The 13175-nt window shown below is 36.0% G+C and overlaps 1 protein-coding gene across 1 annotated transcript; it reads right to left on the reverse strand.

Moving 5' to 3' along the window:
• Positions 1 to 4767: 4767 nt before the first annotated feature.
• Positions 4768 to 7037, reverse strand: LOC140929041 (transcription factor sox-3-like). The gene has a single exon (XM_073378866.1). It carries the CDS (start codon positions 6768 to 6770, stop codon positions 6078 to 6080), a length of 693 nt encoding a protein of 230 aa, XP_073234967.1. The 5' UTR covers positions 6771 to 7037; the 3' UTR covers positions 4768 to 6077.
• Between the last annotated feature and the right edge of the window lie 6138 nt (positions 7038 to 13175).

Below are 13175 nucleotides of genomic sequence, written 5' to 3' on the forward strand. Positions count from 1 at the left end.
CCTTGGAAAACCTTACTCGGTCCAAATAAGCCGGAAAAGGTTATGTTTGTATCGAAGTTGTTTCTCTTTTGGATCGAAACTCACCAACCATGAGCGAGGTCGCTACCATGGTGGTACAAATAGTTTAGTCAGTAAATCGACACTATCGCCCTGATGAAGACTTGCAGTACGCGGTCGAAACGTCGTGAACAATATCTATATCACAATATGACAATCGTGAGACAAACGATTAACGAAACCCTTTATACACATTACCCACGATGAACAATATCTTTCATGACATTGTTTCTCTTTGTATCGCCTTTCTAAGATGTACTTGTTTATCGGCTAGTTTCTAAAGAGGTGGCTCTCCAAATGGCCTTTTTTTCCCTTGTTTTTGCTAGCAAGTAATTAATGGTCAAGATAATGCCTCGTTTGCACGAACTTTTTGTTTCTCTGTAGAATCGACGTCAACCAAGCGATTTGGTATAGGAACGAAAGTTATCTTAATATTCAGTGATTGTACTTTAAAGTCATGGGTGATGTGTGAATACGCGGGAATATCAGTAATCGACAAGTATGCATTCAGCAAGCGAAGCTAAGCTGAAGTGTAATGATATATAATGATACATTTTGTTTCTCTGTAGAATCGACGTCAACCAAGCGATTTGGTATAGTAACGAAGGTTATCTTAATTTTATGTTTTAGCATTCAGTTATTCTACTTTAAAGTCATGGGTGATTTGTGAATACGCAGGAATATCAGTAATCGAAAAGTATGCATTCAACTAGCGAAGCTAAGCTGAAGCGTAATGATATAGAAAAGAAAACATATAAGAACACTTGAAATTAAGGAAATTGCAGTTTTCAAATGCCCAAAGTAGAAACAGTTGGATTTGAAAAAAAATACTATATTCTTCAATATATCCTTATTGTTACAGCAATGGTGCTTTAATTTTAATTACAGTGAAGTAAGTTGTATCAAATAGCAAAACATCATGCTTGAAGGAATGACTTATGTTGTAATACCATTCCAAAAGGGTGATATTAGTTGTATGTTCGAAAACAGGCAATATATTTTATTACCTAAAATAATGCTAAGAGCTCGGATTAGTTCCAGTTTTGGCGCGTCTTGTACAACCTGACAAGAGACGTCTGTGTCACCCGACTATGTCAGTTTTATTTAGATGATAACATTTCGATGAGTAACTTTTTGAAGTGTTAAAGCCCTTTATGGGCAGGAGATCGATACGTCCCATTTTCAATTTGCGCTGGGTTGATATTCAGGTATAATCTGCAAAATGCGCTGTTGTGCTGGTTCTATTTGCTATTTCTGGCTTTATTTTATTTTATTTTTGTTATTAGTATTCCAAATGATACAATTCATTGGTTACCCACGCCTGAACGTGGCGAATTCACTTGATTTTCCTTCCGAGGTTGCATTTTTCCCATAATCTGTTCCAAAATAATGAGGGAAAACTGAAATATAAAGACACAAGCACACAAATGTAAGTCAGTTACATTTACCTTTAACAATTTACGATTCGCTTGGAATTCCTTATTGTTGATGTTCTGTTTTCCTTGCGAATTTAATTCATCGATTCTCTTTGCTTAAAAGCAAGAATGAAACCTTAAGTCTCATTTTTCTAGCTAAAGAAACAATCAAACTATAGAAGGAGTTTGGTTCATGTTGAAAATCGTGTGTTTACGGGCATCAGTATTAAGTTTTAAATATTTGAAATTCCATGTTATTTATTGCCTCAATAGTTCCTATCCAACATTTTCAGGTCCTGTCTATTTAACTATAGTCGTTTTGTAATCATGCGGCTACAACTTATGTTAAGTACTAGTTGTAAAATCCGTCGTTGCTAGCAGAGATATATTTTTATCTGCTTTTCGGGATACACTTTCCGTACATTTAGGCTTCATGTATAAGAGAATCGGGTCGAATCATAAAACGCTCTTTTTTTCAGGCGAAAGTTCGCCTCTCATCAATTGATACATCTTGATTAAGAACTAGTGGCATTCTGATTTTCAAACACGTTTGGGCCTCCAAAATCTTTGTCAAGAATAAGCGAATAACGGAAATGTATATCTCAATATAGAAAAAGCAAGACTGAGGTTTTTTTTCCAAACAAAAACGCTGCTCTTTAAATCAATTTAAAAGAAACAGTTCGCCACCACCTAGAAAATAATCTTCAATCAGGACAAAACAATATTCGTTTGAGTGTGACGGTTAACACGTGTATTTTTCATGTCGCAAAGGGCATAACCTTAAGGAGCTCTTTTAACTCTAAAACCGGTTTAGATTGATACGCTGACACTCATCATGCAGTACAGACCAGTGAATGTGTTAACCAAATCCCGCCGTAGTATGAACATTCAAATGAACCTACTATAAAGATAAAGAAAAGGTATTGAAAAAGGTCTTGAACATTGATTTTTGACTATCTCGAAGTTGAATAGAAAAGCTGCAATGCTAATGGATGACGATAGTCGAAGCAACTCAGGTAGCCTGAGCTGTCTCCACAACCTCTCCACCCCCCAAACTTTTCTTTATTAAATACTATGGACTCGAAGAGCAGAATGATATTCTTTGTTGTTGTTGCTGCTGCTGCTTAGTAGTAAACACAAAAAGCCTTTTTTTTTCTTCTATGAATGACGTCCTTTGACTTAAATTGGGAAAATCCCAACTGACCAGACAAAAAAAAAACACTTGGTGTCGCTGAAGAAGTTTCGTTTAAGTGGACGGACTAAAGCACCAGGCCAGAACTGGACGCCAATTTCTTCTCATAACTCACTCTGGGAGGAAAGGTATAAGGTCACCAGTAGCACCAAGATTGCTGATAGGTAATTTGTAATGTTGCTAAATTTTGCTGGCGCGGACATATCTTAAGAAAAAAATATAATAAAATAGTAATAATAAAATAAACATTATCCTTTTAATTTTCCATTCGATTTTAGAGAAGCGAGTTTTCCTGAAATAAAACAATTACTTGAAAAATGAAAAGAAACCTTGAATATGCAATACTTTACCAGTTATATTTTGAGGGTATGTAACAACTAATTAGTAGCACAAGGAACACGACTTCTATTAGGCAACTAATCATTTAATAAAATGCCACCATCTCTACAACCGCAAACAAATTGCAATTAGCAACTTGAAAACGTTCCAAAGTCTATTCACTTGAGGTTTCTATGAATGCCAAATTTGAAGACTGATATTGTAGATTTTTTTGATAAAAGGTACGTCAAAAGGAATATGATAAATATAAGGAATTGCATGAAAATCATATCATATAGACACAAGCGACCGTTACTAATCATAATTTTAAAAGACGACGAAAGCTTTAAATGGGTGCATTTTATAAAGAAAAAAGCGACTGAATATATTGTCGAAAGTTTATTGATAAAATAATATCTTTTTTATTTCGCTTTTTCTCTGTGATTAATGGATTTTCTACATTTCAATTAGATAAGCATTTTCAAGATTGTTTTATGCTGTCCTAAATGCCAATGTAATTCAAATACAGATTCACCTTATTGAAAGTTATGCAGTTGCGAAGACTTTTCAGTTGACAAAAATACTGTGTACACTTTCTAAGAAATTATCTGCTCTGAATTAAAGGCAGTGAAATATATTAGAGGTTAAAAGAAGGAATCGATAGCTGCATCAGTTACAGATAACCTGCGTTCACGCCATACTTTTAGAATAAGGTGTCGTACATCTTATTCATAAACTCAACGGGAAACTATTCTAGAATGTAATTGCAAGTCAAGAAATTGAATGTTTTAAAAAGAGAGCACACTCCATTCCCACTATTACAAGAGCAATACATATTTAGTAAAAATCCTTTAGGCACACTTGTATTATTTCAACACCTCACACTGTCTACTGATATTAAGAGTCTCACAAAGGGTTATCGATTTAAGTTACCAAGTTACAGTAATTAAAGTCTATGTGGCTTTTCATTGTGTCATTCTTGAAAATAACTATAGTTTTCAATTTAGATATAAGGTACACTGGACCGGACCCTCGAAAAATGATCTTTGATGAAAGGAAAAACTAGTTTACTAAGTGATTTTTACAAAGCATACGTATAAACGGTGGAGTTAACATTAGTCAACAGAAGCTTCATTGCTTTATTACTTTTCTCCCTTCAGAACCCATGCTTAGAAGCCTGTTTCCGTTTTACATGACGTTGGAAAAAAGCATGTATTTTTTTCATGTTATTGTGTTAAGCTGAAACGAAATCCTTTCCCTCCAGAGTGTGTCAAAAAGCATATTAACAACAACTACCGCAAGAAGCGAAGATATAAAAATCAGTTTTACTCCTGCCGGTAAATATACCAGGTGTTTCCAAACTTTCCCAAATAAATTTAACCACCTGATATTTGTAAACACTTATAAATTCATGAAAGAAAACCATTTCCCCTGTATTCCTCGAGGAACAACAAGTAAGAATCTTACCATAAATTGCCACAATAAAATGGTTATTTTATGCTGAATTGGTTTACCTGCCCGTATGAAAGGCAGAGGGCTTCGTGCGCCAATGCATTTTTAGAATGTGAAGAACGCAAACGCTCGTTTTTAATTTAAAGATATCAACAGTTAATTTTTGAAGTCAAGCCCTGTGAGCGAATGGTTGCTTCTATTATTTTGATATCTTTTGTTAATATTTTGTGTTATATGATACTGTCGCCCTGTACTTTTCTTTCAGGTAAACAATATAGCTTAAGGCGTAAAAGAATAATACATTATTTTGTTTTCGTCCGTCAACCATTTAAGCCGATTCAACGCTTCCGATATGATGCGATAGCTATAACTTGAAAAGTAAAAACTGTTATTTGACACGAGATGGAAACTGTTGCAATTAAAATACGAACTAGTAATAGGTTACTTGTATAGAAATGAAGATAAATGCTATAAATGCATTGTTTCTTTATTCATTTTTTAGTTCGTATTAGACAACATGCCAACAGACATATCACCAACAGTTTCAGTCAATAAAAATATTGCATTTTTACAAGAACTTTTCAGGTGAGATTGTACTTGAACAATTCTTGGCTGGCGTATTCATACTGAGAGATTTCGCTTAGTAATTTTCGATTAAAGGTATATTCAGTGTTAATTTGCGAATGTGCTCCTTGTGAAGTCATTGCTGAAATTAAAGTTGGAACGTTTCTCTGAGCGCCATCTGACTCGCTTTCCTTATTTCCCTCCCCACAAAATTCAGCAAAAATCTCAAAACGTTGTTATATGAATCACGTTTTCTTTTATCAAGGTTTCTTGTGATTAAAAGGCCTGAAAATCGCTCATACTTCATTCTAATAAAATAAGAATATTTCATAACTGTTTCACTTGCCTTCGAGTGACGCTGTCCAACTCGTTTTAAAATTTCTTATTGTGAGATTGCGCTTTGAGGCTCCTACAATGTTCTGTTCCCTCAATTTATCTTAACTAAAGTTTTTGCCATAAGTGGATTACTCCCGTTAAAACTGAAATCAACCTCTGGCTTAAGATTTCACAGTGACCTCAACACTCAATTTGTGAATAGCGAAGTGTTGGTTGTTGTATTGTTGTGTCATGACATTAATTCTGGTATCTGTTCTCTCTGAAACAGGTAGGACATTTGTTCGCTAGATCACCTTTATTACCCTTTTGATAAATTGCAACTTTGCTTACACCACAGGAGTGCTGACTATCCTCAAATTAACAGTGTAGGTAACAGTTTACTCGCAAAATGTCTATTTAACAGTCAAAATTGATGTAATGTGACATTCTAATGTTTGACGAAGTAGTACTTGTCAAATTTATCATGCAACAGTGCTGTGAAATTCACCTATTTACCTTTTTCTGGAAGCAATAAAACACGTACGGGTGCTTCAAAGTTATATGAAATTTATAAATAGAACACACTGCGAATATATTTTTTTGTACATAACATCTTCGTTAATTCCTGAAGGAATGTCCTTGATAGGCATATCAATTTAAGATAAAACTGAGTGATACAAAGACATATTTTTTACAATAAAAATTTGCACAGATGAAATTAGTCTTTAAAAGCAGTGTTCATCTTTCGTTGTGCATCAATTTCTTTAATGGGGTATGTTTGGCCCCAGCTGACTTTGTGAAGCCATAGGGCACTGTCCGTATCCATAATAAGACTTGTAATACGAAGTTTGAAACGCAGAAAGCATTGGTGCCTTCTCGGGGACTCGTTCGGGCAATGTGTGCGCTTGATAGCCAGCATTTTGTGGAACACGGGTCACTGGAACATGGCTATGATGGTACTCGGCGGGTGAGACGTGTGGGTCTTGCCCATGGCTGGAAAGAGCATATCCAGTTGGAACATATGGACGTTTAGGTGCACCTGCAGTCGAAGTTCCTACAATTGGCACCACAAATGTTTCGCTGTACGGTGGAGGAACGTGTGGGCTGAGATAATGGTGCACTGGGTAGCTGTAGCTAGGCGAAATGGCGTCAAAGTTAGAGCTGTACCCAAACGTAGCATATGTATCTTTGCTACGGGCACTTTTGTTCTTTCTTCGACGAGGTTTGTAAGAATAGTCAGGGTACTTTTGGCTGTGAATCGATCGCAGTCGCTTGGCTTCCATAATGAAGGGCTTCTTTTCTTCGTCGCTCAGTCGGCTCCATTCGGCACCAAGGAGTTTGCTTATTTCACAGTTAAGCATGTTCGGGTACTTTAGAGCGAGTTTGCGACGTTCAGTACGTGACCACACCATGAACGCATTCATTGGGCGTTTGATATGCTCGTCTGATTCTGCCATGTTGATTTACGTCTGCGGAGGCTAGTCGGTGCTTAGTTCTTGGGCGTTAGCTAATGACTTCAGCGACAATCACTTCTGATAGAGTGACTTGAAGGAAATGCACGTCTTAATGAATAACCAATCTAACAGTAAAACCTTGCTCTGACCTACAAGGCGTTATGTAAGGGCGTAGTTAATTTCGTACCTCGGCCTTTCAGGTTCGCGTGTCGGTCAGTGGACAACACTGAAGCACAATCCATCTAATGCCACTTCGAATTTTTGGTACTTGATATAGGAGAGGCTAAACAATAAATTCAATGAGGTTTTGAATAATTTATATCTTTCTGCGCGGGGAGGCAAGCGCGCGGGGATCAGCTGCATGGATATGAAATACAGCTGGCTTGTGCTATACAATAGCTTTTTAATGGGCATAAATTTTCTTCAAAATAACAATTTAAATACCCAAACTGTTGTACAAATTGTAAAACTGCTAATTTTAAAGTAATCGTCATCGTCATCGCGATAAGTGATATCGGATATGGCGTTAAGAAGTGAATTTGGTTATTCTAAAGGACATCTCCGAGTATGTAACAGTCAGTAACCATAAACGATGGAGTCGAATGCGAAGTATTTAAAACAAAAAAAAGCGATATACTTGTAAAGGTACTATTTACCTTTTGTCAGTGCCTTTAACTATTCCTGATACATTTCATTTTCATCTTTTGTGTTTTGGTATTCAATAAACGAATGACAGCACCATATCAAACTTTGGGTTGCCATTTTTGTTTGACAATAGAACAGCTTTTTCGCTCCTTTTACGGCCTTTTTAATTGTTTAAACGGATTAGGCTTCATTGTTCGTAAAACGATGGTTAAAAAACTCCCCAACAGGGGTTGAAAACTTCCCTGGGATTTGACATAAAAGCTTTGTTGTCAAAAAAGAGAAAAACCCAGAAATTGAACTGTAACAATAGACAAAGTGTACGCGGCGTTGGTCAAGAAATACAGTGTTTGAAGAATAAGTGAGAATAAAATAAACACAAGCAGAGACAAAGGGACTTAAAGTTCACTAACATATGTCATGAAGATAAATCATGAAATTCTCAATTGTAAATTAAAAATGAAGCCGGTAAATGTTACTTTTTAGGAGATCGAAGAAATAAGTAATTTCAAAAATTTAACGCCTTTTGCCCTGATGTTAAAATTTACCTAAATTTTAAGGAGGTATCATTTAAGAGCGTACCCGTTGTTAAATTTTTACCCCTCATCCAAGGCGATGGGATGGCTGTTTATGTATGGAAATCAATTTATGGACCGCCACGATTCAAATTGAAATGGACTGCCTTGAATCACATCAAACTGTGAGGTAAATTTGCCTTGATATTTTCAATAAAAATTCTTCCTTTGGAGGAGGATACAGATATGCAAGATTTACAAATATGACCGATGTAAGGCTGACAGCAAATCAAGGAGGTTCGTCCCTCGTTGAAAGGCAAATTATCAAGAATTCATTGTTGTCAGTGGTACCTGCTTGCCGTCTTTTCATTTAACGAGCGTGTACAAAGGCTAAATAAGCATAATTAATAAGCAACGAGACAGCACTGTCGAGATGCTTTCTTAAACAAGATTTATCAGTCCCTACAAGGGAAACGTGAAAAACGTTTGCACGCCATTTTTGAACAAAAATTCTGCGTAAGGCTGACCAATTTCACAGCAGACCCATATTTTTTTCGGCTATTTCGCAATGACTAACTGCGAAATAAGTTTATTTTATAAAACAGTTGTTAATTACACGTGATTAAACAAGGAATCACTTTTTTGCTAATTTGAATCTCATTTCAAGACAAAGTTGTTTTCATCTCCAGTTTCCATTATCGTGTACACAAAGACATCACCTACACAAAGGCAAGCCTCTAGGGCAATATCATTTCCTGTATTACTTGTTTAAACATTTCAGAATTTTGTGTATGTCTATTTTCTTTGGCACGAGGATACATGAGAACATTTTTCTTTACAAATATAGTAATAGAGTATACAATTTTAACTTTCTTGTAGGCTAAGCCATCGATACAATCAAATTCTTCGTAAATCTCGAAATGGCATAAAAATTGCATTTTGTAAACTTTGCCCACGTGCTTGGTTCATGAAGCAGGTATACAGATAGATTGTCAGTCAGTTGTTGTAGAATTTTTATCTTCTTGTTTTCACCTACATTTGGAAAAGTAAACATGTTTTTGAAAGCCCTTTCTTGACTTATGCGGCCTAAAGTTTCAAAATAATGGTGTCAAACGATGCGCGCCTTAATGTTAAATGGTTCGTTGAACAGTATTGAGTACTTTGATTTGTTGAGAAAATCTAAAGTGAAGTCAACGTTAATGCTTTAAGTGCCTTAAGTTGACAACGGGTACAAAAATGTGTGTGACTGGAATTCTACAGCTTAAACCGCTTTAAAGTTAGGACTTGTTGGGATATTGCATTTAACCCTATTTCAGTTTTACCAGGTTGTTGCAAAGTTAAATAATAAATTGACACCAACAATGTGTGGCTATAAACACCATATTAGCGCACGCCCTTCGTGCCAACTCAAAGGCTCCCGTTTAGTAGAAAATCAATATAACCATGGAAAGCTTTGAAGGGAGCAATTTAAAAACTATGCTTACCCAACAGGCAGGTTGAAGTTATAAGTTCGAGTTTCATGCGACTAAGAAGAAACGTGCTGTTTGGACCCATTACAAAGACATATGGAAAAATATGTTTTAGGGAAAGTGATAATGGACGGTTCAAGGTTTGAGTTGTTTGTGGTTCTGTTTTTCAAGTAATATTTTCTTCATTGGTTAATCGTTTTTATGGCTAAAGGCTCTGACCGCACCGTAATTCGCGATTAATTTAGGGTAAAGGTTCATTTCATGTCATTTAAATTCGATATTTTCAACACTGTCAGCTATATTTGTTTTTGCATCCTATGTGAGTTTTTGATCCACTGTCTTTTAGTATCTTATATGTTTTATTACCATTTTAATTATCGGTTACTCTTATTAAATATCTGGCTGTGCTATTCGTTGCTTTTGGCAACCATGGCATTCATTCATTTTTTACTAAAGCTACTTTCAAAGTTAATGTAGCGTTTTAGAAGTTCACGGACAGAAATTGGACTACAGCCGAGATCTTGATTTCCCTTTTTTTCTTTAAAATTTTCTTTGCGTATCCCCTCGAATTGTACTAATGACATCATTTTAGCGCCTCCAATTCAATTTAGTGAGAAGACTTTGAGGTGGTATAAACTAAGATAATTTTAACGATTCGCGTTGAAGTGGTCACTTAGCGATCACTAGCTACTCAAAAAAGCTATACAAAATCAAAGTTTTAATAAGTTCGCCTTCCTCGGTTAATTAAAATGCGATAGTATCTTTTTATTTGTGAAGATTTTAATTCAAACAGGCTCTATTTGATTTGTCTTTGTACACATGCCCTAGTCAAACCCTGTTGATATTTTGTGAGTGAATCAAGTTGTTTGAAAGCCGTGCTTTGTCGCCATTTATTTTCTCTCGATCGCTTATTTTTTCAAAATCTGCATGGGTCATATAAATTAAACTAGGACTTTTAAAAAATGGCGTCTAGATTGTGATCGCCAGTTGTAGTTACCGGTTTACATGCCACTTTTCATGAGGCTTGTAGCGATCTTTACTTACGTGCATAGTTCTTGGGATTTAATATTTAGGTTTACTTCATTGATATGGTAAAGAATTGTATACACAGCCATATGATATACTCTTTATCTGACTTATTCATCTGTAATTGCTAATAGCGTGCTGAAAAAAAAAAACATAAAAGCAACAGAAGATTTTGCTTTGAACAAAAGTAAAGAGCAGATGGAATTGAAAACCAGACAAAAGGCGAAAGCCTCTGTTAATGCGCAAAAGCTCTTTCCTAAAGAGAGTCATTTTATGCATCACATATGTGGCTTCATGAGAAAAGGACAATCTAGCTTTGAGTGTTTGTGCGAGCGGCTGTCAATTGAATAGCATGGATTCTTCAAAGGGCAAACCGTTGGCTAGAATTTCATAAGTTGGCGGAGAAACCAAATCTCGATCAAAATGGTGTCGGAATAATATACTTTAATTTAAAAGTTAACTGACTATGAAAGGTTAATGATTTGTATTGCTATTGAACTGTAAACGATTTGTTAACTTTGAATTTCTTAGGTCGTTTGAATGACTCGGGTAATTTCCATCTTGTCTTTTCTTTACGGGGAAAGATGTACTGATTGGCTGGAAATGTAGGACATTTTAAAGTTTTCTTGGTGCGCTTTCGATTACTGGTGCCTTGCGAGAGCAAACAACACAAACGAACTTCTCGCAAGCTTTTAGTTTTACGTTTCTCTGTAAACGTCACAATTATTAGCTTTATTTTTCCACACGTTTGTTGGGCCTCTACGAGAATTTAAGCTTTTTGTCAAGTTCAATGCCGGGGATTTCCTTCTTCACTCATCGTTACTGACAATGACTCGCTAAAGAATATTAATGTAGTATTAGCGAGTGGATGAGATTGCTTTGTCAGTGGCTACTTTCCGAAGAAATTCTAATTTTTCATTGTGTCTGAGAGAATTCCCAGCCAGTGTAAAAAATAAACAAAAACAAAGAAAAAACAAGCGTATTGTTAAAGAGAACTCCATTCTACTCTTCCAACACATTAGATTTCAATACAATTTCTCAGCTATGATTCCTTACATTTATTTTCTTTTAGTCAGCATTGATTCTTTTATTCTTACTTTGCGCCAAAGCGTACCACAAGTTCAACCTGACCTCCGCGTTACACTTAACGGGTACATGGGCGGGACGAAAGTGTAAAGAAAACTTTTTGCTCTTGTTCTTGGGCTTTGTATAGTTGTACCTTCGTGACAAAGGGCAGGTTTTTACGCAAAAAAAATGTCAAGAACTTCCGAAGTGCCTGAAATACAGGTTGCCTCTCGAACACTGCAATATACGCGACACACGTGGGCCACCATGAATATAGTGAATGACTCGTGGCATTATTTTCTTCGCGTTCACGGGGCGGTGTTTGTTTATGTCTGAGCTTAGTAAAGGGATTTAAAATTAATTAAAGCTTCGATAAACATTCTTTTCTTTTACCCACGCGTTTGCCCGCAGTAGGGATAGTGAAACACAAACAAGAGCAAAAATACTTAAAATTATGTGTTCGATTACAATTTCACTCAACCCCATTTGTTCAGATTTCAACACGTGGACCACTAGCAGGTCGGAGACAGTAATCTTGGGTAGCTGGAAGTTTTCATTTTAAAATTGTTCCCTTTATCCCAAAGTAGACCACCTTTTTGCGAAGCTGGTATACTCAGTTTCTTTTGTCATATTCCACGAGGATACAAGCATCCAAGTAAGTTTTTATTCTGTGTCATTCACGGATTATATTGGGAAGATTTTAATATGACTCAGAGTGCTTTCTTACCAATCTAACAACAATGCTTGGTCATGTTACTAGCTCCAAATTATTTTAGACGGTTTGCAAAGAAAATAAAAACATTTCTTTATTTCTTTCATGAGATTCATTTTAAGCCGTCAAGACCGCGAGGAAACTAACTTATGAGGCCCACTATATAGCTAGGGAAAACTAAGAGTTCATTTATATTAAATCAGGTGAATAGCTCTGTCTTATGCTGAACTTTGTTTTGTTTTTCCGGGAAAAAAAAAATATATTTTTTTGGCTTTTTGGGCCTTTTTTTGCTGCTAAGCCGAAACAAAAATGCCAAAAAGCGGTATTTTCAATTCCTTTGTGTTTTACATCGTAAAGGCATGTTTATCCGGCCACCCAAGTCTTACTGCTTTATTTATGGTGGTATATTAATGGTTGCTTGTTATTGAGCAACTTGGCTTTGCATTTAGGTCAGAGAGATACAACAGCTATAGTACAATTCATGTAGTTGTGAGGCGGGCGTCAACAAACTGCATTGAATAGTCCGTGAACTTCGCCAAAGTTTATTTTTTAATCTCATAACCAGGGATCTTTTAATGTACAGACAAAGAAATAACTTAAGTGTGATCTGTTTTCATTGTTCTGTATTCATGAGTACGCAACACAGCGAAGTATGAATCAGCACGAGTCATAGTCAAGTCTCCGCCTAATCCTTCAATAATTGCTCCCTCTTGTCTCCGGCGCCACAACAACACCGGTCTAACTTTTTTCTTGGTTAAGCAATGTATTTTTCTCTTTGAAGAGACATGGGCCTTAATTTTGTTGTCTTTGTACTGCGCTGTCTACACTCACTGCTTTATACTCGAACGGACACACTAAATCATGCCATGCTCTTAATAAAGTCACTAAAATGTCAAGCTTAACTTCAATCGGATAATAATTTATATAGCAAAGCCAAACGAGATAATTGCTCTCTCTTTTGAAAGTTGTATCACTTAAA

Source organism: Porites lutea, chromosome 2 (assembly GCF_958299795.1).
Source record: "Porites lutea chromosome 2, jaPorLute2.1, whole genome shotgun sequence".
Taxonomy (NCBI): domain Eukaryota; kingdom Metazoa; phylum Cnidaria; class Anthozoa; order Scleractinia; family Poritidae; genus Porites; species Porites lutea.